This window comes from Artibeus jamaicensis, unplaced genomic scaffold (assembly GCF_021234435.1).
Source record: "Artibeus jamaicensis isolate MK-2021 breed Jamaican fruit bat unplaced genomic scaffold, CSHL_Jam_final contig_233, whole genome shotgun sequence".
Lineage (NCBI taxonomy): Eukaryota > Metazoa > Chordata > Mammalia > Chiroptera > Phyllostomidae > Artibeus > Artibeus jamaicensis.
Window position 1 is genome coordinate 59,060,130 of NW_026521486.1, and position 27,873 is coordinate 59,088,002.

The 27,873-nt window shown below is 32.4% G+C and overlaps 1 protein-coding gene across 5 annotated transcripts in view; it reads left to right on the forward strand.

The window, feature by feature from the left end:
• The window catches only part of USP15 (ubiquitin specific peptidase 15), a 121,506-nt gene that overhangs the window by 55,727 nt on the left and 37,906 nt on the right, over window positions 1-27,873 (forward strand). For 4 of the 5 annotated variants that reach the window (XR_005081808.2, XM_053661564.1, XM_037140292.2 and 1 more), the window contains 3 exons: window positions 1,187-1,248; window positions 19,879-19,965; window positions 26,030-26,174. Coding sequence is in view for 4 of the 5 variants with exons in the window: in XM_053661564.1 (XP_053517539.1) it covers window positions 1,187-1,248; window positions 19,879-19,965; window positions 26,030-26,174 (294 nt within the window). In the remaining variant the exon portion in view is untranslated. The remainder of the gene's footprint in view (window positions 1-1,186; window positions 1,249-19,878; window positions 19,966-26,029; window positions 26,175-27,873) is intronic. The other variant, XM_037140294.2, reaches the window with a different exon arrangement.

Here is a 27,873-nt window from a genome sequence, read left to right on the forward strand (position 1 = left end):
GTACAGGATTTTTCTAGTTTGGAGAAAAAGTTACTCCCTTAACTTCCATAATAATTTATGTATGTCTTTTTTATCATTATGTACTTCAGTATTTATGTATTGAGCTCCTCTACTAGACTATGAGGTATCGGTTTTGATTGGACTCTCTTATTTATTTTTGTTTTTATTATTTTTAGTACTTAACACAGAGCCTGGTGCTCCAATGTATGGAAGATTTTTTTTCTTGTTTTGCTTTGTTTTATTTAAAATTACTGTTGACATCAGCAGTATGATACAAGTTAAAAATTCAAAGGAACAGAAGGAACTTATTTTTAGTAAATGTTTACTATGTATCATATCTTGAAATAAGCTATAAAATCAGTGATTTTCATACTGATTTTAGCCATTATATTCTTAAGTGAAATATTAAAAATTTAATATGTTTTGCAATTCAAAGGAGAGTTGCCTCACTGAAGCTGGAGTTAGGAACTTTGAACTTTACTGGTTAGTCCACACTCCCCTTTTGCCAGGCAACTCTCTCTTTCTTGGCTGCCAATAGACATAAATCTTTCTCCTTGATTACCATTCAGCGGGCCTTGAGGTAGCTCAGTACAATTTGAAATATATAGTGTTATTTCTTTCAGTTTTCAGTGATTGATCTTACGTAATGCTTATTATTATTTCTATCATGTACATTAGAAAACTGAGGCTTCGAGAATTTAGATAATTTGATCTTCTTGCTAGGAATGCATTTACCAGATTTCGAAATAGGAACGTTTCCCAAAATGTGCATTAAGTTTTCCAGATTTTATACGTTGCTTTCTGAGTAATGATAAATAAAATAAACACTGTCCTGGACTTTTAAAATTTTTTTACTGAAATTGTAAGCATTCTTATTAGGGAGTGAAGTAAAAAATACATTATTGAAGAGTTTGCCTCCCAAGATGAATGATCCTTATTTCTCTTCCTTGTGTGTGTATATCTCTTTGTGTGTGTTTGCAATTCTTTGTATCTTATAATTGACTTCTAAAATTTTGTTTCCTTTGCCCAGCTTTGGAACCAAAATGCAAATGTCTCTTCAGTTTATCTACTGTGTCCTTTAATTAATCAACAGGGTTACTTTGTTTCTTAGTGAATCCAGATAGTCTTCTAAAACTCTTTTAACATTGGGGTTAAGAAACACTCTTTTATTGTGTCATATTTTTAGGTGTTAGTGATAGAACAGAAAAATGAAGATGGAACATGGCCAAGGGGTCCTTCTACTCCTAAGTAAGTGCTTCCACTTTTTATGGCATATTGCATGATTTAGAAGCCTTTGATTTGAGATGATGAAATCCAGAATGATAGAATCTAATTGTGTGCTGTACATATATTCATTATATTTTAATATTTTATTTTCAGTATAGGAGTTATTTAAATTTGTACCTAATTAATATTCTGTTACTAAAAAGGCTTCCAGTTCTAATTTCTAATAGAATGAGGTACAGTATAAAGGTTATAAATGTTATGTTATATTGTCTAATACAGTTAAATCACTATTAAACATTTTGTTTAATATTTTGTTTTAAGTTTGTGATATTCTCAAGTGTCTATTAAAAAACATTATCATAATGATTCTGCTGTGAAAGTAATATTGTATTTATTAAAATAAATGTTTTAGAATGTAAAAGCACAGTTATAGAACAAGAATATAAGGATTGCTTTTGATAGTAAATGAGGTGTGAAAAAATTAGAAATCCTTTTAACTTTTTAAAAATTGTGGTAAGAACACTTGAAATCTACCATCTTACTTAACAAATTAAGTTCACAATACAGCCTTGTTAGCTCTAAGCACATCATTGTACAGCAGATCTTTAGAATTTGTTCATCTTGTGTAATTGAAACTGTTCCTATTGAACACTAACTTTTCATTTCTTCCTTCTGCCAGTAGCCACCATTTTACTTTGTTTCAATGAGTTTGACTAGTTTAGATACTTCATATAAGTAGGGTCACACAGTATTTGTCCTAATGTGACAAGCTAATTTTACCTGACATAGTATATCCCAGATTCATCCCTGTTAACACACATAGCAGGTTGAATAATATTCCAGTCTATGTATATACCACATTTTCTACAACTATTCATTTGTTGATGGACACTTAGGTTGTTTCTGTATCTTAGCTGTTATAAATTGTACTGCAGTGAACATGGGAATGAAGATATCTCTATGAGGAACTGATTTTGGCTCCTCTGGATAAATACCTAGAAGTGAGATTTCTGGAGCATACTGTATTTCTATTTTTATTTATTTTTTAGTAACTTTCTACTGTTTTTCATAGCAACTGCATTATTTTACATTTTCATCAATAGTAAGAATTCCAGTTTTTCCACATTCTTGCTAGCACATATCTTTCATTCTTTTGATAATAGCACCCTAATAGACGTGAGGGGATATCTCCTGGTTTTGATAAGAATTTCTGCAGTGATTACTGACATTAACCATCTTTTCATATACCTGTTGACTATTTGTGGGCCTTCTTTGGAGAAATGTCTATTCAAGTCATAGGTCCTCTTTTGAATCTGGTTATTTGGTTTCTTTTGCTATTGAATTGTAGGAGTTTCTTATATTTTTGGCTATTAATTCTTTATCAGACATGTGTTTTAAAGATTTAAAAATAAAGCCCATATCCATACAACTTCTAGAAGAAATCATGGGGAAGAGCTTCATGACATTGGTCTAGGATCTATACTTCATTATTAAAAACACTTAGGGCTAATTATATCTTTAAACCTACCCTTGAGCTCAGTGGGTTGAGCACTGGTCTGAGAACTGAAAGGTAACAGGTTCGATTTTGGGTCAGGGAATTTGCCTGGATTGTGGGCAAGGTTTTCCCAACTGGGGGGCAGGGGCATTGTGAGGCAACTGATCCATGTTTCTCTCCTTCTCTTTCTCCTTCCCTTTTCCTCTCTCTAAAAATAAATAAAATCTTTTTAAAAATAAATGTCTTTGAGAAGTCAATATGGTTCATATGCCACCTATTATTTTATATTTCAGTAGAGTTCAGGGGGACCCATCATAATCAAACACATTAATATTCGCAAGTATTTACACTAAATAGGATAATAAGGACTATAAATATCCTCGTATTAGTTCATGTTAGAATACACTCAAATGAACTATAAAAATTTTTAAAGTTTTTAGAGCTGTTGGAGTTCCAGGTTTTCTAATAAAATTATAGACCAGTATTTTGAAATGCTTAAATAATGACTCAACTAAATTAATGATCATTTTGTATTTGCTAATCTAGTGAATCAGCAGTTTTCAACTGGTGTGCCCCACAGCACACTGTTTGCCATAAGAATTTTTAAAGCATGCAGCATCTGACTGTTTCCTCAGGGGCACTGACCTTTTTTCCCTTAGATTGCCAAATAAAAAAAATTATAAACCAATACGATAATAGCCTTCTGGTGTGAATGAATTAAAATTATACCTTTTTTTGTCAAATTGGCAAAAAAATGTATTTTTATGTGCTTCAGAATTTTAGTAATTAGTTGATGTGTGCCATGAGATGCAAAAGGTTGAAGATTGCTGTAGTAAATAAAAGAGAAGAAAGATCTGGTACTTACTTTTCTTCAAAACTAAAATGCACCTTTAATGAATGGTTCTCTATCCTTTTAATTTAAATTTCAGTATGTGCTTAAGTACATTAGTTACATTTTATTCTTACTCAGTTGGATATAATACAAGGATAAAACTTACTATAAGAAGAATATAAAAAGCATATGGTAGAATTATGTAGATTTCTTGATGGAGTTTTAGAAGTTAGGAATATCTTGATGAATATTCACATTTAGTCTTTAAGATTTTATTTATCTATTTATAGATAGAGGGGAAGAAAGGGAGAGAAACATTAATGCATGGTTGCCTCTTGCACACTTCCTACTGGGGACCTGGCCTGCAACTCAGGCATGTGCCCTGACTGGGAATCGAACCATTAACCCTTGGTTTACAGGCTGCCGTTCAATCCACTGCCACTCAACCCACACCAGCCAGGGCTACATTTAGGCTTTAGATCAGATCTACTATTTTTCTTTTCTAGCTTAGGTTTAGATTGTTATATACATGTTATAGCTTTAAATAGTTTTTGGTGTTACAAAATTGCTTGTGGGTTGGGGCTCCTTGCTGGTGTAGCTCAGTGGATTGAGCACGAACCTGCGAACCAGATAATTGCGGTTCGATTCCCAGTCAGGGCACATGCCTGGGTTGCGGGCCAGTTCCCAGCAAGGAATACACAAAAGGCAACCATACATTGATGTTTCTCTCCCTCTCTCCTTCCCTTCCCCTCTAAAGATAAATAAATAAAATCTTTTTAAAAAAATTGCTTGTGGGTTAATATAAAGTACCATGAGTTCCAAAGATTTGAGAGATCTTTTGTCCCTAAAATTACTAAATCTCACCTGAAAGATTGAACTAATTGTATATTTTCTTTTATTATCTCTATCTGCTAGTACAATGCCATATTTATTTACTTAAATAGCTGTAACACTTTCTTTTCTATGAGAAAACACAATTTCTTAAATAATACCCAATACACAATACATGTGCAATAAATAATGGCAAAAGAAGGTGTACTACACTAGAGATTCATGAAAGTACAGTTAAGTCCCATTCTCTGAATTACCAGTTTAATAGGGAACCCAAATATTAAAACATGAAAAGTTAAGTATTTATTCACTATAAAATATGAGAAATACCATATAACAATATGTCATTGTCAAATGAGTTTTTTAGAATATAAAAACAATTTTTAAATTGTCATTTGCATATGAGCAGACTCTAAGAAAACAAAGGATAAAAGGGAATTTTGCTAATTTGATAAAGCCAAAATGCCCAAAGAGTATAGTAAACATTATATTTAACTGAGAAATTTTGAACACAAGCCAAATAAGACTGGAAGTTAAACAAAGTAATAAAATTTACTACTTATATATTATGTGAGTAGTATGTAAAAACTACTATAGTATATAAAAGTTTCATAGTATATAAAATCCAAATACAGTCAGCAGACTAGAACTAAGAAAATTTAGCAAGATACTCTAACATAAGATTATACTGTAAAATTAATAGGTGTTTTTTGCACAAGTCAGCAATCTTTTATATAAAGAACCAGATAGTATTTTCAGCTTTGTGAATTACATGATCTCTGATTCAACTATAACTCTGCTAATAGAGCTTTAAAGCAGATATTATGTCAACAAATGGGTATGGCTGTGTTCCAGTAAAACTTTTTTTACAAAACCACGTGGCAAACTCAGTTTGGCTTGCAAGCCATTGATTTCTGATTTCTGCTACATACCATTAGTAACCTACTTAGAAAATAGTATAACAAAAATTAACCTAATTAGAAATGTATAAATTCATGGGGCCCTGGCTGTTGTAACTCAGTGGATTGAGCATGGGCCTGTGAAGCAAAGGGTCACTGGTTCAATTCCCACTCAGGGCACATGCCTGGATTGCAGGCCAGGTCCCCAATAGGGGACACGTGAGAGGCAACCACACATTGATGTTTCTCTCCCACTCTTTTTCTACTTCCCTTCCCTTCTCTCTAAAAATAAATAAACAGAATATTTTTAAAAATCTTCATGGAGAAAATGTCTAACTTTATTAAAAGACCAAATATTATGTACTATATGCCTTTTAAAAAAGCATTATTATTTATGTTTTTCTTTTTTATTGTTCAAGTACAGTGGTCTCCATTTTCCCCCAAACCGCCCACCCCCACCCTCAATTTTACCCCCTTTGGCTTTGTCCATGGCTCCTTTGTACATGTTCCTTGACTAGTCCTTTCCTTTCCTTTTCCCATTATACCCCTACACCTACCTCTCTGATTACTGTCAGTTTGTTCTTTTTGTCATTGTCTCTGGTTATATTTTTCTTGCTTGTTTTGTTGATTAGATTTTACTTACAGGTGAAATTATATGGTTATTTGTCTTTCACTGCCTGAATTATTTCACTTAGCATAATGCTCTCCAGTTCCATCCATGCTGTTGCAAGGGGTAGGAGCTCCTTTCTTTCTTTCTGCTGTGTAGTATTTCATCATGTAAATGTACCACAGTTTTTTGATCCAGTCAATTACTGATGGGCACTTAGGTTGCTTCTAGCTTTTGGCTATTATAAATTGTGCTGCTCTGAACATTGGGGTACATAGGTTCTTTTGAATTGGCATTTCAGGATTCTTAGGGTATAATTCCAGCAGTGGAATTGCTGGGTCAAAAGGTAGTTCCATTTTTACTTTTCTGAGGAAACTCCTTACTGTTTTCCACAGTGGCTGCACCAGTCTGCATTCCGACCAACAGTGCACTTGTGTTCCCTTTTCTCCACAACCTCTCCAGCATTTGTTGTTTGTTGATTTGTTTGTGAAGGCCATTCTGACCCATGTGAAGTGGTATCTCATTGTAGTTTTAATTTGCATTTCTCTGATGGCTAGTGATGCTGAGCATCCTTTCATATACCTATGGGCCCTCTGTATGTCCTCCTTGGAGAAGTGTCTATTCAGGCCCTTTGACCACTAACCTAGTAATGCCTGTTCTCTAAATCTGTCGTGTCAGTGCCTCCTATTCAAAATTCTAATTTAATTTTTAAAAAAATTTTACACATGCATTTTGAAATGAAGATACACCTTAAAGGCCCAGGAATAGCCAAGTAAATTTTGATTAGAGAGGAGGAAGTACTAGACCTACTAGATAATAAGAAATCCTATGAAGCTATAGCAATAAAAGAATATGTTGCTAGCAAAAGACAAGTAGACTGGAACAAACTAATTAGCTCAGAGAAACTTATGTGTGTGTATATGAGAACTTGATAAGTTGTACTACTAGGCAATGCAAAACAGATTCCTAAAGCAGGTAGGTTCTTAGATTTTATTAAAAGTGGAAAAAAAAGAAAGCAGGATCAGTATCTTAGACATTATGTAAGTAAGACAGACTGCAGAAGGAATACAGAGTCAAAGAAGAAATGTAAAGCTGATAAGAAAATTTTGAGACCAGCTATGTCTTAGGGGTCACAGAACCCAATGTGAAAGCTAATGGATTAGATTACATCAAAATTAAGTGTTTCTGTTAAAGGTACCATACACAGAATTAAAAGTGAAATGTCAGTTTTGAAAAAATTTTAATCTGCAAGGGAATAATACTTATAATATATAAGAACCGCTATAAATCAGCAGAGAAAAAGAACAAAAAAAAGCTTTTTAAAAAATAAAAGATAGTACCCTGGCTGGTATGGCTCAGTGGATTGAGTGCCAGCCTGCAAACTGAAGGGTCACTGGTTTGATTCCTAGGCAGTTCATATGCCTGGGTTTCAGGCAGAGTTCCCAGTTGGGGATGGGCGGGAGGCATCCGATTGATGTATCTCTTGCACATTGATGCTTCTCTCCCTCTTCTCCCTTCCTTTCCCTCCCTCTAAAAAATAAATAAAATCTAAAAATATATATATTAAAAATAAAAAGTAAAAGATAGCAATAGACAGTTTAAATAAGAGGAAGTCCAAGTGCTAACAGGTAAATGAGTATATATACAAATTCACTCGTTATTACAAAAATTAAAAGAAAGTGTAAGATACAACCTAACGGTCATCAGAATTTAAAAGATAAATTTAAAAGATAGCCAATACAATTTATTTACAATTGTACAATTTATTTAAAAGATACAATTTATTTAAAAGATAAATTTAAAAGATAGCCAATACAAAGTGTTTAGAGGGTTGTCAGAGAAGTCTTCTGTATAATGGTGGGAATATAAACTAGTACCACCATTCTGTAAATGAGGCAGTGTTCAGTCAAGTCGGGAATGCTTAATCCCTCTGACCCAGCACTCAGTGCAGTTTTCACACAGGTCCCCGATGGCCCGGTCTTTGTACCTGTATTGTCTGTGGTAGTGGTAGGGGGAGTTTGGAGGTAGCTTAGCTTAAGTATCTGTCACTGATAGTGATTAAGATGCAGTGTACAAATGATGTTTTGTTAAGTTGTACACTTGAAACCAGTATGGTATTGTGAGCCAATGCCAACCCAATTAATTCAATAAAAGAATAATTGTGGTGTAATCTTTAAAACTGGATGAGTTTTAAAACATACAATAGAGAGAAAAATAAGAAGAAAATGAGATTTTAATTCAGTACCATTTATGTAATTAAATTTAAGTTTAATATAGTACCATTTCTGTACATTTATGTTAAAGAATAGAACATATTGTATAAAAATGTTTAAGAATATAGAAATAGCACTTAAAGTGGAAGAAAATTGAATAACAGAAAAGAAAAAAAGGTTGAGGAATTGTCACTTATTTTTATTTACATGTGTATAATTGAGATAAGCATGCAGATTTTTTTTCTGGGTGAATACCTGTTTCCAAAAAAAGTGGAATTCTGTATATTTATTGAAGTCACATCGTAAACACATGTAATTTAGACAAATTCAGCTCCAGTATAAGGCATTTAATTTTAGGCCCTCAAGAAAGAAATTTCAAGATGTTGAGATACAAAACAGCCTGTTTCGTACACAAAATTTCCACCATATCTGTCAGGAGACAACTCCTTGTCCTTAATGTGGTGTGGAGACACTAATTCCAGTAAAACATCCCTAACCTAGGATCTCTTGGATACTTATACGGCTTAGCACATAGCCAGTTCCTACACAGAGCATCAAAAGTTGAGGAAAAATTGCTCTGACTGGTATAGTTCAGTGGGTTGGGCATTGTTTCACAAATCGAGAGGTTGCTGGTTTGATTCCCAGTCAGGTCACCTCCTGGGTTGCAGGCAAGGTCCCTGGCTGCAAGCATGCAAGAGGCAACCTATCAATGTTTCTCTAGTACATTGATGTTTCCTTCTCTTTCTCCTTTCCCTCTAAAATAAATTTAAAAAATATTTTTCAAATGTTGAGGAAAAGTTATTAAAAGCTGCAACATGGTAAAAGAAGAAACTCATCACCTGTTGAGTTGGTTAAAACACAGTTTTCTAGAACCATCCCAAGCATTTCTGATTTGGTAGAAATTCTGAAGGCAGTGTTTCTTCATGTGTGATAAGACAGCAGCTTCCACGGTCCTCACCCCTGACCAGCAGAATATTAATTGTTCATGAATCACCCAGGAATCTACATTTTAGGTGCTGCTGTGAACAACAAAATGTAAGAACACCTCTACAGTAAGCTTAAGAGAAAGTATGTTAGTGTCTTTGTTGTCTTTTTTATACCGCTGAAAACAGAGTAACTTAAGTAAATGCTTTGAAGGTACTAAAGTTATACTAGGCCCATTTTGATCGTATCTCCTTAGCTGAAGCACAAATTTTTGGACTTCTTAACTGAGAGTAAGTGCTACATATTTTAAAATGTTTAGGGTTGACTGTAACTTTGTTCAAAACATGTCCTGAACTTTTAAAAATGTATATAACCTAAAAAACTCAAAATCTTACTAGAAATCTAAAACCTACCTTAAAAAAAACTGAGAAGTTTTCTGTCTGGATTTTTCTGCTAGATATCAAAATGTTACTTGAAATTTTTATCTTTATATTTAAGTTATATTTTAAAAATACTCAAGTGATTAGTTTTTTCCAGAACTTTCGTTTCTAATCTACTTTGAAGTGTATAATTTCTTATAAGTTCTCAAAATCACTCTTTTCTAATGACACCTTAGAAAAATTATAAATCTTCTGAGGTTACTTTTTTTTTCTGTTAACGTATGACCATTTTCCAAAGATTTTGTTACCAAGTGATAACCCACTTGTTGGGGATGTGTAGCTAGTTTAAATTGTATTTCTAAAAAATTATTTTAAAATGGAATAGTTGTAGAAGACTGGATGGTAATAAATAGAGGAGAAACTAATCAATAGATTATCCCTTACTAAATAGAATTCCTGAAAATTCGTTTAATGTTAACACCTTCTTCTTCCTTAGCTATAACTTCTAACTAAGGTAAAACTTTAATAAATTTTAACTAGATTATACTGTTTTTTCTTATTGTTTCATTTAGGTATAGTTATTTCAAAGAATAGCTTAGAGATTATTAACATCATAGAAAAATTGCAAATATTACTGGTTTTCTGAAATAAGTAAAAATTCCTCTTGTATCATAGAAAGTTGATTTAATTCAGACATCTTCATTAATTGCTCAAAAATATTAACAAAAGACATTATTGAGTATCTGGTGAAAAAAAGGTAAGGGTCATTGATAATTGTAAAAAGGCAGTTTTCATGGGCTACAAAACAAACAAAGAAACCAAATCAACCAGATAAAACATAAGAGGCTGAAAAAATCAAATGGAAAACTAAGCCAGTGTCTTAGTCACACATTCTCCCTCTACCATCTGTGTTGTCCTGATTAACAGAATTCCAATTTGGTGACTGAAACACTAACTATAAACTATATCTAGTGCCATTAAGTATTTTTGCAGCACTCTGTGCCTGAGTGCCTGGAGAGAGGGAGCACATTATAAATAAAACCATTGCATACCACTTTTGGTTAGGATAAATAATAACCACCTAGATGACTCTGCAATATTGTTTCAGGTTTGGGGTTGTTTTGTTTTGTTTTTTACACTATCTGTTTCAGTATTGTACAATACCTGTTTAAGCACAAGTAGAAAAACTTACCCCATGCTGTAGAATTTTTAGAGTACTTAAACCCAATTTGCATACGTAATTACTAGATAACTGTAGAAATGGATTTAGAAATAGTAGATAGACCTATTTGATTGAAAAATTATTAAAATGTAAGGAAACTTCTATCATGTATTGTTTTCTTTTTAACAGAAATTGTACTGAGACATTTTAAGTATAAGCATGATGGCCTCTGCTTATTTGAAACATTAGTAGATTTAGTTATGCAGTTCTGTTTTTGATACTAAAAGAGGTATAATTCACAGAAATCACATTCTTAATGTTTCTAAGAAAGTACATAAATTTGACCCTGACTGGTGTGGCTCAGTGGATTGAGTGCTTGCCTGTGAACCAAGGGGTCACCAACTTCGATTCCCAATCAGGGCATATGCCTGGGTTGCAGGCCAGGTCCCCAGTTGGGGGCTCATGAGAGGCAACCACACATTGATGTTTCTCTCCCTCTCTTTCTCCCTCCCTTCCCCTCTCTCTAAAACTAAAATGGATAAAGTCTTTTTTTTTAAAGGTCATTTCCAAATTTAATTGAGGTTAGAAAATTTAGACAGTTATTTTATGCATAAATGAATGTAATATAAGTGCACATTTCTCACATAGATGCTTGATATTCACAGGTACTCACAGATAATTCTTGGCTATGTTATTTCTTCCTTTCTCCCCTGATTTGTTCAGAAAAGGAATTGAACAATTTACAGTAACCTGTGTAAGTCAGTATTCCTATTCTATAGGAATAGATCCAGCAATCAGGACAAGTGGGAAATGGACATAGTCACAATAAGATGAAGCCAGAAAAGAATTTAGTTGACAGGAGCAGTAAGAGCTTTGGAAGATATTATAACTAATCTGCAAATGTGTGGACTTTTTAAAGATTCTAATTCAAACTAACCAGTTTCAGGAGAGAAGATACTTTGAAAAAATTGGGATAAGATCGAACATGAGCTGACGATTAGATTGGGACCAACAAACAGTATTAAAAAAAGATCTCTTACCTATTATAGTTGAATACTATAGTGTTTACAGGTGAAATTATGAATGTCTGAGATTTGCTTTAAAATATTCCAGCAAAGACATTGGGGAAGGTAGGCTAAGGAGATTATAAACAAGAGTGACAGAGTGTTAATTTTTGAAGCTGAGGGACTGATATAGGGTATATGAGGGCTTGTGTATGTTTGGAAATTTCTGTAATAAGTTGAAAATAAAAGTGCCATAACTAGCAGTCAAAAATGAACAAAAATAAAGTTATAAGAAGCAATTTATATATAAATTCCCTTCAACTCACTTTTGTTTATCTTTAACTTCCTAACACCCTTTCTGACATTAGCAGAGACAAATGTAGCAACTGCTTATTGAACTGAATTAATCTGTATCTCACAGCAGTAAAAGTGTTTAACTTTTTCAGAGATGTAATTTTTTTCTCCGAGAATTTACCTTAGCATAGTTGTTAGTAACTGGGAAAGTTTCAGGTTGCTCTTAGTTTTCTAAAGATAATTTTGTTTTATAATTGTTAGATTTTACAAAGTTGAGTTGTTATGTCAGATTTGAAAGTAACTATAAAAAACTTTAAATAATTGTTTTTGCTATGTCAGCTTTTACTTAAACACTCTCTCTTTTTTTTTGTTTCTTGGTTCCTCAGCATGGTATTAGATTTAGTGGTATGTTAAATATTCAGTTAATTTACCAAGAATAAGCTGTATTTTTCTTTTGAAATAAGAAGTTTAACTTAGTGTTGAATTGCATGCTTTTCATCGAAACATTGAGAATAGGGAAATTGAAATAGTGTGTGCATTCAGTTGTCAGGGATAAAGTTTAATTTTCTCTATTAAATTATTTTAGCTACATTTATGTTTTACCTCTTTTTGTTTTGTTAAGAGGTAAATCACCACCTTATATTACATCTGCCTCAAACTAGCAAAAATTAATTTAACACTATGTTAGTTAAATTTAGTATCTAATATATGGCTTCATAGCTATGTGTAATATTCTAAGCGTTTTTTGTATCTTCTCTTTAGAAAACCACTAGAGCAGAATTGTTAATGATGTAATCCAAATTACATCAAAGGAAGAGAGCTAAAGGGCTCAGGTAGCCCCTAAAAAAAAAACTGAAAGGCAGAGTGGGCTATGTGTAATAGGTCAGAAGTGAAAATCAGAATAACTAAGTGATCAATAATATCTGTAACAGCATTTTAAAAGTGTTACCATATTTTAAAGTGACCTGTGGACCACATCTCTCTTCTCTCTAATCTCCAGTCTCCATGATACTTGAGAACGATCTCTCCACCAGTTATTTATTCTAATCCAATGCTTCCTAGACTTTGCTTTTTCTTTTTTCTCATACCTATACAAATGCTTAGCACTCTACTACAATATAGTAGACAGTCAAATAATGCTCATTTATTCTTGTTTCTTTTCCAAAGTCATCTTCCCGTGGCCTATAAATACAAACAAATCTCTCCCATCTTAAAAAAAAAAAAACAAGCCATAAACTTTCCTCAAATACCATTCTTAAGTTTTTGTTTTGACAGCCAGTTTCTTTAAAAAGGCCATACTTAACTATTTCTTATTAGACTCTTTTAAAACCTAGTTTATTTTACTTCTCTTTGAAAGTTCCTTTTGGTAACTATCCTTTTAAAAATTTCTCTTAATTTGAACCCATTATACCACAGTTTTTCAGATAGTATTTTCACCTCTCTGACCAATCCTCTGTCTGGCTGGCCTTCTTCGTCTCCTGGGCTGCTCTGTTTGGTTGTACAGGTTGTATACTATACAGCTCTTGAGGGTATTGTTCGCATTGCAATCCGTGTGAAAGACTTTCCTTGGCACTATGCATTATACAGTTTCACTCACTATATACAGCAGCTCTTCTCACGCTTTAAATGAATTGATACTCCACAAATTTCCATCTGAGGACCTCTCCTTTCATACCATAACACAGTCAAAATCAGCAGATGGACTGTGCACTAATCTCGTTCACCTCAAACTGACACAGATATGCCTTTCTGTATTTCCGGTAGAGCTCTCTTCTGAATTTCAGATTTTTCCTAAATGTCCCATAGGACTTACCATGTCAGATTGAACTCAAAATCTTTTTAACCCGCATTCTCCCCCTCCCTCAACTTAAACTATATCCATATCCTGTCTTCTGTATTCCATATACCATCTTGAGTTCTTCTTTAACTTTGTTTCTCTTATTTGATTAATCACCAAGTCTTACAGATTCTACCTCCTAAACCCAAAGTTTTCAAATGTTTTGATCTCAGTACCCTTTTACATTCTTAAAAATTCAGGACCCAAAGAACTTCCGTCATGTGGTTTTTATCTGTTGATACATATATTTTAGAAATTCAAAATAAAAAATTAAATGTGTATTTATAAATAATACAAAACTATTATATTTTGACATTTTGTGAAAAATAACTATTTTTTTTAAAAAGATGTACTGAGGACAACAGAATTGCGTTACCTTTTTTGCAGATTTCTTTAATCCCTTACTGAATAGAACATAGCTAAATTTTCTTAAGTGCTTTTGCATTCAATTTATTGAGAAATATATAGTTTGGGTTATATATCTAGCCTCACAGAAATATATGGTTGGTACAGGGAGAAGTTTTTCAGATGATTGATCACACATCAGAACTCAGCTGGTGGTAGTTTAATGATGAAAGGTTAATTACAGTGTGGAATTTAATATCATGTTAATTAACTTTTTATACTATTAAAATCTTCATGCAATGGAGAATGTTGATTCACTGAGTAATGCAGGTATTCCAAATGATATATTTTATTATACAATATATTTTAAAAATCACACTTGTTAAAACATCACCAATTTTATGAGACAAGTTTGAGTAGTGGGAAGCTATCAAGCTCACTGTGGCCAAGTCAAGTTTTCCAAAGATCTGTTTGTTTTTTGTTTTTTTTTTTGGTTGAACATTTGAATTTGATCATGGCAACAAATACTTTTAAATTGTTTTCCTTGCAGTTATAGGCCCCCTTCCTGTATTTTTGAGAAAATGTCCACCAGATAGCCTTTTATGTAAAACAGGGAAAAGAGTGGTGTCATGAGAAGTGCTACTTTGCTTGAAATTCAGATAATCACACTACTTTTCATGACAGCTATGTTACTTCAGTATGTAGCAGATGTGCTTTTTTGAAAACTTCCTAATTTGTTACACAATATTAAAAGAAGATAAGGGTCATGATTTTAAAAAATTAATAGTTTTATTTTTCAACATGTATATTATTAAGTGAAACTGTATTTTCTACTCCAGGGCTGGGGCTGTAGTAAAGAATACATTGATCCTAGTATATAGTTTGGTGCTACTGCTTTAGTGCATGCTAATATAACAGCAGTTTTACCCAGCATTTTTTTATACTGTCATTGCAGTTATTCACCCAGTGAAAAAGGTCAAGTAACATTTAAATAACGCTTTGGTATTGTTATGAAAATAGTTTTGACCTCATAGATGGGCACCCTGAAAGGATCTTACAGCCCCCTGGACTGCACTTTGAGAAGCATTTCCTAAACATTTAAGACATGTTGCCCTTGCCACTCCACTCTGTTAGCCCCAGCCTTTATTAATTCTTACCTTTATTATTTTTGTGGTCTCCTAAATGATCTTCCAATCTTAAGTCTTTCTTTTCCCCAGGAGTTACCTTTATAGAACACAAATCGATTGCGTTGATTCTCTATTAAAATCTTTCTACTTCCCTTAGCACAATTGGATAAAATCCAAATTCCTTCATAGAACATGAAAGGTTCTTTGTTATCATACCTACCTTACTAACTTCTGTTCCTATCACCACATTCTTCCCACTCTTTCAGCCAAGTGAAATTTATTAACTCCGTAAACACCTTATAATATCTCTAGTTCCCTATATTTGTATGTGCTATCCTTTCTACCTGAAACACTCTCAGTTCCCCCTACCCTTTCATGCACATAATTTTAAAATTACTGCATGTCACTGCCCACAAAACTTTATATTCTGTTATAATTTTTAAATTTGTCATAGGTTTTATACTCTTCCATAGTTATTTTGCCTATGTGTCATTTTCTTTCATTAATTTGCAAGCTGTTTGAGGTCAGAAACAGTGTTTGTCTTTGTATTCCTACTTACCAAGAGTGAGGTCTTGGTAATCATTTAATCAGTGCTTGAATGTTTTAATTAATTTCATAGAAACTTCTAATACTGTTCTTCGATAGAGTAGTTAATGAGCAGTTAAAAGGCCACAGATGGACAGAAAAAAAAATAACATACAGGGTGAGGCAAAAGTAGGTTTACAGTTTTGAGTACACAAAACAGTTTATTCTTATATTATTAATTATTGTATTATTTTCCATATGAACAACTGAAAACACTCTTGCCCTGTATATGTACCTCAGCCACTCTATTAGATGATGTGATTTATCTTTATTTCTATAATTTTTGCTATAAGTAAAATCCCTGTATACATTTTGGGTTTTATATATATATGTCCCTCAAAATTTGTAATGAATTAAATGAAAATACAGTTAAACATGTCACATTTTGAAAAATGAACCTCCTTAATTTATTATACTTCAGTGTCTGATAAATGTAGGGTTTTTTTCTAATTTAGCATTCCAAACATAAAGGAAAACTGCCTGGATATTCCTATATTTTTATTAATATTTTAAAACTAGCATACCTTAAAATATTAGGATTATTAAATGACCTCTTAAATAGGTCCTCTAACTTGTTTTATATTAAAATTTGGTTGGTTGTAAGGGTCTTCTGTTCAGAAAGGCACCTAAATAGATGTCTCAATGTAATCTACCCATATACAGCCTGCATCAACAGAAAGAATCTCTTTTAAAATGAAGAAAAATTTTTACCAAGATTTTATAATATATAAAATGTTAAAAATTAAATTAAAAATTTATATGTAAGATATTTTATTAGCCACCATTTATTCTGCATAATGTATTCCAAGTATGTAAATTTAAAGAAATCCAGTTTGCTGAAAGCTGTACTTTCCTGCCCATGGGCCATTTCATTGTTCATTAGCACCTGAGTAGAGGAAATAAAATTATTTTTAAAAAACTGATCACGTTGGGCCTCACCAATTTAAAATTTATGATTACTGAGATACTGGACTAAAAGTTGTCTTTTTACAGACCATGGCTAAATGTTGCCTAGTAAATTTAAATTGTTTATAAAATTAAAATGAAAATTAAACCTTTGTAGACTTTTAAGTACTTCATAGTGGGTTCGTTGATATTTTAATTTATTTTTTTAATTGTTGTTCAAGTACAGTTTTCTGTCTTTTACTCCCAGCCCAGCCTACCCACCCAGCCCTCCCCCCCCTCCCATTTCCACCCCGCTACTTTTTGTCCATGTGTCTTTTATACTTGTTCCTGTAAACCCTTCCCCTTCTCCCCTGAAATTCCCTCCCCCTCCCCTCTGGACACTGTCAGCCTGTTCTCTATTTCAGTGTCTTTGGTTATATTTTGCTTGTTTGTTTGTTTTGTTGTTTAGATTTCTGTTAAAGGTGAGATCATATGGTATTTGTCTTTCACCACCTGGCTTATTTTGCTTAGTATAATGCTCTCCAATTCCATCCATGCTGTTGCAAAGGGTAGGAGCTCCTTCTTTCTTTCTGCTGCATAGTATTCCATTGTGTAAATGTACCATAGTTTTTGGATCCACTCATTCACTGATGGGCAACTAGGTTGCTTCCAGCACTTGGCTATTGTAAATTGTGCTGCTATGAACATTGGGGTGCATAGGTTCTTTTGAATTGGTATTTCAGGGTTCTTAGGGTATAATCCTAGCAGTGGAATTGCTGGGTCAAAAGGCAAATTCATTTTTAGTTTTCTGAGAAAATTCCATACTCTTTTCCATAATGGTTGTACCAGTCTGCAATCCCACCAGTAGTGAACTAGGGTCCCCTTTTCCCCACAACCTCTCTAACACTTGTTGTTTGTTGCTTTGTTTATGATGGCCATTCTGACTAGTGTAAAGTGGTATCTCATTGTGGTTTTAATTTGCATCTCTCTGATAGCTAACGATATTGAGCATCTCTTCATGTGTCTCTGGATGTTCTGTATGTCCTCCTTGGAGAAGTGTCTATTCAAGTTCTTTTCCCATTTTTTAATTGGGTTGGGTGTCTTCTTAGAGTGGAGTTGTGTAAGTTCTTTGTATATTTTGGAGATCAGGCCTTTGTCTGAGTATCATTGGCAAATATGTTTTTCCATACAGTTGGTTCTCTTTTTATTTTAATACTGTTTTCTTCAGCTGTGCAAAAGTTTTGTATTTTGATGAGATCCCATTTTATTCTTTCTTTTATGTCCCTTGCTCTAGGGGACATACCAGTGAAAATGTTGTTGCGTGAAATAGCTGAGATTTTCCTGCCTGTGTTCTCCTTTAGGACTTTAATGGTGTCACGGTTTATATTTAAGTCTTTTATCCACCTTGAATTTATTTTGGTGTATGGTGTAAGTTGGTGCTCGAGTTTCATTTTTTTGCATGTAGCTGTCCATTTCTCCCAACACCAATGGAGTAAAGCTATCTTTACTCCATTTTATGTTGCTGCCCCCTTTGTCAAATGTTAATTGACCCTAGAGACTTGGGTTTATTTCTAGGCTCTCTGTTCTGTTCCATTTGTGTATGTGCCTGTTTTTATGCCAGTACCAGGCTGTGTTGATTACAATGGCCTTGTAATACAGTTTGGTATCAGGTATTGTGATCCCTCCTACTTTGCTCTTCTTTCTCAAAATTGCAACTGCTATTCAGGGTCATTTGTAGTTCCATATAAATTTTTGAAGTGTTTGTTCTATGTCTGTGAAATATTCCATTGGTACTTTATTAAGTATTGCATTGATTCTGTAAATTGCTTTGGATAATATGGGCATTTTGATGATGTTAATTGTTCTGATCCATGAACACAGTGTATGTTTCCATTTGTTTGTGTCTTCCTTGATTTCTTTCTTCAGTGTTGTGTACTTTTCTGCATATAAGTCTTTTGCCTGTTTGGTTTGCTTTATTCCTAGGTATTTTATTTTTCTTCTTGCTATATCGAATGGGATTTTTTTTCTTGATTTCTGCTTCTACTGTTTCATTGTTGGTATACAAAAACGCCTTTGATTTCTGGATATTGACTTTGTATCCTGCTGTTTTGCCAAATTCATTTATTAGGTGGAGCAGGTTTTGGGTGGAGCCTATAGGGTTTTCTATGTATACTATCATGTCATCTGCAAATAATGACAGTTTTGTTTCCTCCTTTCCTATTTGGATGTCTTTTATTTCCTTTTCTTGTCTGATCGCTGTGGCTAAAACTTCCAGTACTATATTGAATAGAACTGGTAAAAGTGGACAACCTTGTCTGGTTCCTGATCTTAGTGGAAAAGCTTTTAGTTTTTGCCCATTGAGTATGATGTTGGCTATAGGTCTCTCATATATGGTTTTTATTATGTTGAGGAATGTTCCCTCTATTCCCAGTTTGCTGAGTGTTTTTATCATAAATGGGTGCTGTACCTTATCAAATGTTTTTTCCACATCTATTGATTTGATCGTGTGTTTTTTGTCTTTGCTTTTGTTTATGTAGTATGTTACATTTACTGATTTGCGAATGGGGTTTGTTGATTTTAAATTAATGTCTTCAAAGCATTAGTTGATTAAAGGCTAACAACTGGTATTTCTCCAAAAAGATTCTGAATTAGTGAGGTATGCAACATACAGTCATACTCATGTCTCTTTTGTGTTTGCAGAACTAACTTTGGCCAAATATTACTTCTGGGATTATGTTTTGAATTCTTATGTTGTTCTCTTTCTGTTCCCTACATTGTAAAGAATGGGTATATGAGAGGTATCTCTGTGCTGTTATATATAATTAGAATGTCATGGCACCTTCTGAGACACAAAATGTGTTTTATTTACGTTTCCTTAAAAACTAATATTTTAATTCTACTCATTTAAGGAAATTATTGATTGCAATATATTCATTGTGGTTACCTGAACTCATAGTGTTACTGGGTTAGTAAATCTTTGGGAATAATATCAAATTGTATATTTAATATCATAAATTCCTTTGAAAGTACTTCCCTTTGTACTATTATTTTTTATATAGAAATACATTGGAAGTTGAAAAACCAAAAGATATATAGTGATTTTACTCATAAATCTGTTTTCCAGCATTCATTTACTACATACATTGTCATCTATTGGTTCTTTTCTTTATTTCATAATTAATTTTAAAATTCCGCATTTTTATCTAATTTAACATTTTCATATTTTTAAAGGTCCCCAGGTGCATCCAATTTTTCAACTTTACCAAAGATCTCTCCTTCATCTCTGTCAAATAATTATAACAACATCAACAACAGAAAGTAAGCACTGAATCTTAAGAACTCTTTGTTTAATTGATCGCCCTATTGTGGTTGCAAAAAAAATCTCATGTATCTAAAATTTAGGATAAAACTCTTAATGCATTAAAATTGATTTTTAAAAAAATTACTGGTCAGATCTTCTAGTAATAACTTCTAAAGAAAGAACACATTATAAACTTTCCCTTGATTTAATAAATAAAGCACTTTTAGAATTTTACATTCTAAACACTTACTGAAATACCTATAGAAATCTGTTAGAATTCAATTTTTTTAGGAGTATAAATTTCAGATGTCATTTTAGAACTAGATATGTAATCACCTGCAATATACAGTATTTTTTAAAAGTGTTTATGAGTGATTTACAACTGTAAACCATACACAAGTTTTTACGTTCATTATAAAGGCAATCACTTTTTCTTTTAAAACATTGAGAGAAACAGGTTCCTTGCCCCATCCTGAATAATATTCAGAGTCTTGGAATTTATAAAGGTTAGTGAAAGTGTGTGCTTTATTGCGGAAATTAAAAAAAGGTGAAAATCACTTGGACCTTACCAGATCCTCTGACATTGGTGTGTTACTTAGAAAATTGGCATGGTTTTTATTTTATAGAAAAGGATAAAAAGAAAGCTTCATTTTAATTAGTTTCGTCAAATTATGGGAAGAACTTGAATCCAGATATGACTGTTCTCTTTTTATTTCTTGGTTAAGTACATTGCGGTTTATGTATTAACAGTATGTACATAGTTAAATATCTGTACTGCTTATCCAGTTCATAAATGGCATCTGATTATCCCAAAGAGTAAATTCCAGAAGACTAAAACTATTGGACGAATAATCTTTATAATAATACCATTAATTTAATGTATAGGTTTAATTAGTTTTCTCATAAAATTTATATTTAGGGGGAGTATGGGGGTAATTGACAAAATTATTTTAATATGCAGTCTGGATTATAAATATGTAATAAGGATAGCCCAAATAATTTGGAAAGGAACTATGACAAAGTCATCTTACTTAATATCACAACCTATTATAAAGATACCAGAACTCTAGCTGCATACTGTTGACCCACTAATACACTTACAGATAAGTAGACTAGAAAAGACTGTCCAGAAATAGACCTTTATATATAAATGAGTTTAATGTAATCAGAAAGCATTCTAAGACTGATGGAGAATAGAGCAGGTTAACCAGGAATTGTAGGGAAAATTGAATTGCTATTGAGAACTTTCCTTTGAAACTTTAAATTAAATTATTCTTCATCAAATGCAGAAAAATTAAAAGTGAAAGAAATGGAAAAAATACTTGCTGCAAATGAAATACTAAGGGTTAAATTCTTAATATGTAAAGTTCATAAAAATCCGTGAGAAATTTTCTAAGACAATTAGAAAAATTGGCAAATGATACAGCTGGGCAACAAAAATAAAAGAATTAAAATATATAAACATTTTAAATGTTCTAATTCACTGATAATTAAAGATATGTAAATTAAAACCATAGAGATCTCCATCCACTTTCTCCCACCTCAGTCTCATGGGGAAAATTAAGTGATGAATATCTATATAAGGATTGTTTGGTCGAAATACTAGTTCAGCTTTTCTAGAGAAGAGTTTGCCATGTGTTAAGATTTGAAACATTCATTCCCTTAGTGTAATAAATAATATATTGTAGTATAATAATGAAATATGAAAACACTATGAATATGCAGAACTGCAGTATAGTATGTTCTTTTCTATTTAAAAATGTTTGGCCACAGGTAAAAGACTAAAAAGAAATATTTTCCTTTAATCTGGTTTATGTTTTATTATTAAATTTATCAAAAATAATTTTATGTAGAAGATAAAATATTACTTGTGTTTCTACTGTTGCAGATGTCTTCTGTATTTACTGTAAAATAATTCAGGTCCAGGTGTAGCATGTATTTATAGTTACTCTTTAGAAAGATTTTTAACACATATAGACTATTGAACAGGGACTGTATTTTGACTAGAGTCGCTGTGTTAGTATATGTGGTCTGGTGTGTTTCCGTTTTGTCTTACTTCTCTCTCATAGGAAAACTATATAGTAAAATCTGATCTCAAAACCACTCTGCAGAAAATATTAAGAGAAGAATTGGAGTGTTTTCTTATTTTTTAAACCACGATTAACTAATGACTCTACTCCTATAAATAGATTATATCTTTAACTTTTTATATTTGTCTCTTTTGGGCACTAAAGTAGTTCTTTCATATTAGGAAACCTTAAGCAAGTAGCTGCTGAGGTATCACCATGCTTAAAAGTTACACTTGCCTTTTTAAATAAGGAGTAAAATTTAAATATTTATAATATGCAAAGTATTTTTTCCATTTTCAAAAAATGTTATCATAAATATCTAAACAGTTATTTCACCTAAAATTTATTTCTTAATTTTCTGTTCAGTTTGTGGAAATAAGTAGCAGCTTAAGACTTCAAATAAAAATGGCATTGTTTCTTTAATTAAAAATATGTAAAGTGAGTAGTGCCTTTTTATATTATAGGCATTTTTTAAATTATGTATGTAGAGATATTCTACAAGTAAAAGTATATATTAAAGTCAGTAGTTTTAATACATTTATATGAAATGTATTTACAAACTTAAAATTTGAATTAAACTGATACAATACTGAGGTAGGCCACTTTCATTTCCAGAAATAAAAATATTCATTGTAAAGGTAATAACAAAGTAAACTTGGAATTATTTATGTTTAATAAAGATTTTATTAAGGACTAATATTTTGAAGAACAAGTTGCTGGACTGTTGTTTGTTTACCCTATGTAGTTGTTTTACCTGTTAGTTCATACAGCATTTGTTCTTTCCCTAATTATAATTTAAGAACATCTTTAATATGTACCAAATTCATTTCCTTTTTTTGTTTCCTGCGTTTTTCTCTCTTGCTACATTTGCCTTGAAACAATACTGCCTTTAAAAAATCTTCTTAATGTCTTCATTGCCTCAACTCTTAGCATTCCACATCAGAACACATTTCTATTTTTCTGTTAGGTCATTTAAAGCTCTTATTTGAAATCGAAATAACTCCCTGTAAGAGATTAAGCTAGGAAAAGGACATGGATTTTGGAGAGTGCCAGAACTAGCTAGCCATCTGGCTCTTAACAAGCTACTTGCTGCAAGTGTCATTTCATTAACTGCAAAGTGAGCATAATTATAGTTATGAGGATTAAATTATAGATGTGTAATGTTTATAATGTCAAATGTAAGTGCTAATTGAAAAGTCAATGTGAAATTTTTATAGAATGATAAGGGCTCAATTTTACAGAAAAAGGTTACACTTTTAATTTTTATTTGACGTGATAGAATTAATCTAGTATAGTATTTAAATTTCTGTTAAGATTAATGGCAATTGTATTTATTTTTGAAGTAGCATAGCTTTATAGGATGGAGGACTCGTATACTCTTGTTTAGGAAAAAGAGCAGAAATAGTCGTGAAAAAAATAGAATCTGTCTTTCAAGCCTAAGTTTCCATGTACTTTACAAAGTATTTAAAGAACTGCCGGTTTTGGTATTTCCCATTACATACTTTAATACTTGATTTAGAAAGCACGTATAATGTAGATTGTAAGTGACCAATCAAGATAGTATTAAAGTATGTTAAGTTCATCAGTTTTTGTCATTGTGCATCTAGACAATCTGAATCTTTGGGTATCGCTTATACTTACCCTATCGCTTAAACTAAAATGTAGAAATTCTTTAAGGATTCAGGTTTTAAAATACAAAAGCAAAAACTGCATTTGTAAATAAGTTTTTTGTTGATTTCTCAGTAAATAGGAAAAGGAATTGCAGCAAATCACATCCTGTTGCCACAGAATGAAACAAGAATAATAGTTTCCAGCACCCATTTGTGTTATGTGTAAGAGAGACAGATAACTGAATATATACTTATGGAATAAACATGTAAATGTGCTTTAAGTCTTTTTACTTGCACCTGTGTATGTGCATGTGTGTGTGTGTACATGTGTGTAGGTATAGGCATGAGCATTCACTGGGCATACCTTCCCTGTGTACTTGTAGACTGCTTAAATTTTATATTTTAATACTCGGGATTATGTGTCTTTAATGTGTAGAGTGTATACAAAATATAGGCCTTGCCTCTTTCTTAGTATATAGCAGACCTTGATTTTTAGCAGTTAGAGAATTTTTTTTTTAAAGATTCAATTTTTTGTTGCATGTCTTTGAAGTTAGATGCAAGAATTCAGTCATCAGTCATTGAGTGAACATATTTGGAATTGCTAATAGTTGCCTTGTACCTTATTAATTGCTGGAAATGTAAAATAAAATATTAATTATACATCTAATCATTTGTAAAAACCAGAAGATGCCTGAATACTATTTGGTTCATACTCTTTTTTTTTTAGTTAAAAAAACTTGTGCATCTGGCTGCAAGACTAGCAATTCTGAATTTGATGATCAAGGTTGTATTTCTTTGGATGCTACTATTTTTGTTAATCCCAGGGTGGATTGTTTTTTAGTCAGGGAGTCAGTCTTTTTGTTTTTAATGGAGGGGTATGTTTTCTTAAATGTAAAAATATTAATGGGCTAGCATTGAGCATGTAATTTTGGTTGATGTGGTTTCGTGTGTTTTACCTGTTTAGCTTGTTGGGGTGAGTGTGTGTGTGTGTGTGTGTGTGTGTGTGTGTGTGTGTGTGTTTACTAGAGGCTTTGTTAGAACAGCTATGGCACAGTTCACTTAAGCTGTTAAAATAATGAAGTGGGAGTATAGAAGCAACAATACAATGTATTTGAAATTAAAAGTAAAAATAACTTTTAAAAATTATCATAAACAAATTATGAAAAATTGAGATTGTCCTGTTTATTTGTAATATTTTTCTTTTTATTTACATCATTTGCTTTTAGCGAATGACCTCACTGAGTCTTGTTCAGGTTTGTACTAATGAAATTTAAAAAATTGAAAGTATGTTTTTTAATTATATACAAAGTATCCATCACAAATATTTTATAAGATAATCTGTTAAAAGTTAAGGGAGAATCCACACTTTTCCAGGAAATTATTTTTTTTTACATGTGAAAAGAAAGAAGGGCCCTGAACTGTGTGGCTCAATTGGTTGGGCGTCATCCTTCAAAGCAGAAACTCGTTGCTGGTTCAGTTCCCGGTTAAGACATATGCCTGGGGTGCAGGCCCAGCCACCAATGGATGTTTCTCTCCATCTCTCTCTCTCCCAAGACCCTTCCCCTCTCTAAAAATAAATAAATAGAATATTTTTAAGAAAGAAAAGAAAAAATATTTCAATTATTGATTGACTTTTCTTACTTTTTTCTAAAATTACCTTGACTCACTAAGATTGAAGATTGTATATTTTTTAAGATCAGTATTTATTATACTGATAGTATGAAACCTTATCCTGAGGTTTTATTTATCTAGTAGATAAACTGCATTATTCTAACTAGTAGAAAGAGAAGCCAAATAATACTGGAATGTACTTGCTTAGAATCATTTTATTTTTGCATTCCTGATCTCCCCTGGCTTTTTTCCATATTTGAATACTAGATTTTGCTAGTCTAGCATAGAAACTATAAATAGAACCTGCAGAACAGTGATGTCACAGAGGCCTTGTAAATTCACCTCTCACCTGTGACTAAAGTACAACTCCTCGTGTTTCTACTGTTCTATTACAGTAGCAGGATGTAAAAGGGACATAAATGAGATGATTTATTGCTGCGGGTGGTGTTTAAAATCTGAATGTTTTAAATTTGATGAAACAATGAAGAATGGGGCAAGCTGTGAAGCTGCTCCAGTTAATCAAGGGTAGAAAGATATAATAGTGGTTTGTTTTGGTTGGTGTGGTATATGACACAGTGATTTTGTTGATTATATCTTAATTTTGTTGAGTAATATCTTAATTAATAGAGAATTTTGATTTAGGTTCATGTCTTAAGAAGACCTTGAGTTAAGTGCTTTATTAAAAGTTTAATGACTGACCACCTACCTCAATATGTTTAAAACACTCTGTTCATTACACCTATATTGAATAATTGGGTGCATTATGAAAAATATTTTTTGTTTTCTTCCAGTGTGAAAAACTCAAATTATTGTCTCCCATCATATACTGCTTATAAGAACTATGATTATTCAGAACCTGGAAGAAACAATGAGCAGCCAGGCCTCTGTGGCCTAAGTAACTTGGGAAACACATGTTTCATGAACTCAGCTATTCAGGTAGGTATTTACAAACAATATGAAACTTGTGTGTTTCTTGGAAATCAGGGTTATAAGAAGAGTAGAGTTGGGTTTTACATATTACATTATGAGAGTTTCTATGTGGAATATTTAAGCATACACATTTGACTCATTCATTCTAGTGCTCGTAGGAGAATATCAGCATCTTATTCCTCAATTAGGTGGCATATGATTGATCACCACATAGTAGAAGACTAAATATCAGTTCATGCAAAAATGTAATTCCAAACAGAAAACTTAGACTCTCTGAAAAGAAAGCTAGTGAGAGATCTGCATATTGAATAGAAGTCTCTTGGGTATTTTTGGACAACGGTGGGAATGTTAGAGAATAAATATTTTATGGTCACCAGCCCTTTAACTCTAAATAAAATTATTTTAAATCTTTTTTAATCATATTGTGAAATTAAGATTTTAAAAATGAGAAAATTTTATGGATCTCCTTTTATATACATGTTTTAACATATCACTTTCTCTTAAAGATCCTTAATTTGGGGGTATAAGAGATCACTGCCCTTTTTTCCCTTTGTCTCTCCATGGAGCTTCCCTTTTTTCTTGCTGTCTATACCCTCTTCCAACTTAACTTGTTAAATATTTATGTCTTTGATGGATTTTGAAGTAACAAGATCCATATATATTTTAATATCACTGTCACTATGTATAAAATTAGAGCTGGTTATTTACTACTCCTTTCACAAATAAAATTCTTTTTCAAAAGCCTCAAATAATGATATACTGTTTCTGATATTTAAATTTTTTTTGTGGTAAGTCTCTTTTTTCTGAATTTTTATTTCTAAATTTGCCATTTTTTCTGTTGTCTATTCATATTTAATACTGAATTTCCTATGCCTAGGAGTCAGACTTATAGGTGGAGAACAGATGACAGCTAGTGGAGGGGGGTGGAGGGAGTGAGCAAAAAGGAACAAGGACTCAGGGACATGGACAACAGTGTGGTGATTCCTGAGAGGAGTGGAGTATAATGGGACTAAATGGCAATGGGAAAAATATATATATGATAAAGATTATATATTTAAAAAGATAAAGTACAGAGTATGGATTATAAGGACATTACTGCATAACTTTTTGACCATCTGAATTTGAAGACCATCAAGAATTTGAAATAAATCTCTTTTTACATTATTATTAATCCAGTTGCTCCCCAAGTTAACCATTGTCTTTAGCATTCTTGGGAAATTAGAATTAAACTCTCATAACTCTGCCGACCTGGGGTTAACAGGCTTTTAAAAATGTAATCATAATTGGTTATTTTCTGATTTCTTGGTTTACAGTTGAACCACTCAGGAAATAGCCTATCTGTTCAGTATATACTGTGTACATTAATAAACTCTTTCTTTAAACTTTCCTTGATAAGTAATATTGTCTGTACCTCAATGTGAGTTACTTTATTCAAAATTGTTTTTTCTAGGATCCTAGCACTACTTAAATAATTACATTTTTATTTTTATTTTTATTTTTCTGGAAGAGGAGAAAGGGAACTCATCTCAGAAGAGCAAGCCAAAGCAAATTATCCTTATAGTTATACTTAGATAACAATGTAAAGGCATTGGTGTTGAGACTTCAGGGATAGGGATGGGTCAGACAAGTTGTAATTTTTTTTGTATAGCTATCTGTTGGACTACTCAGCCTGATCACTGAAAATCATCTTTAGTACCATCTCTGA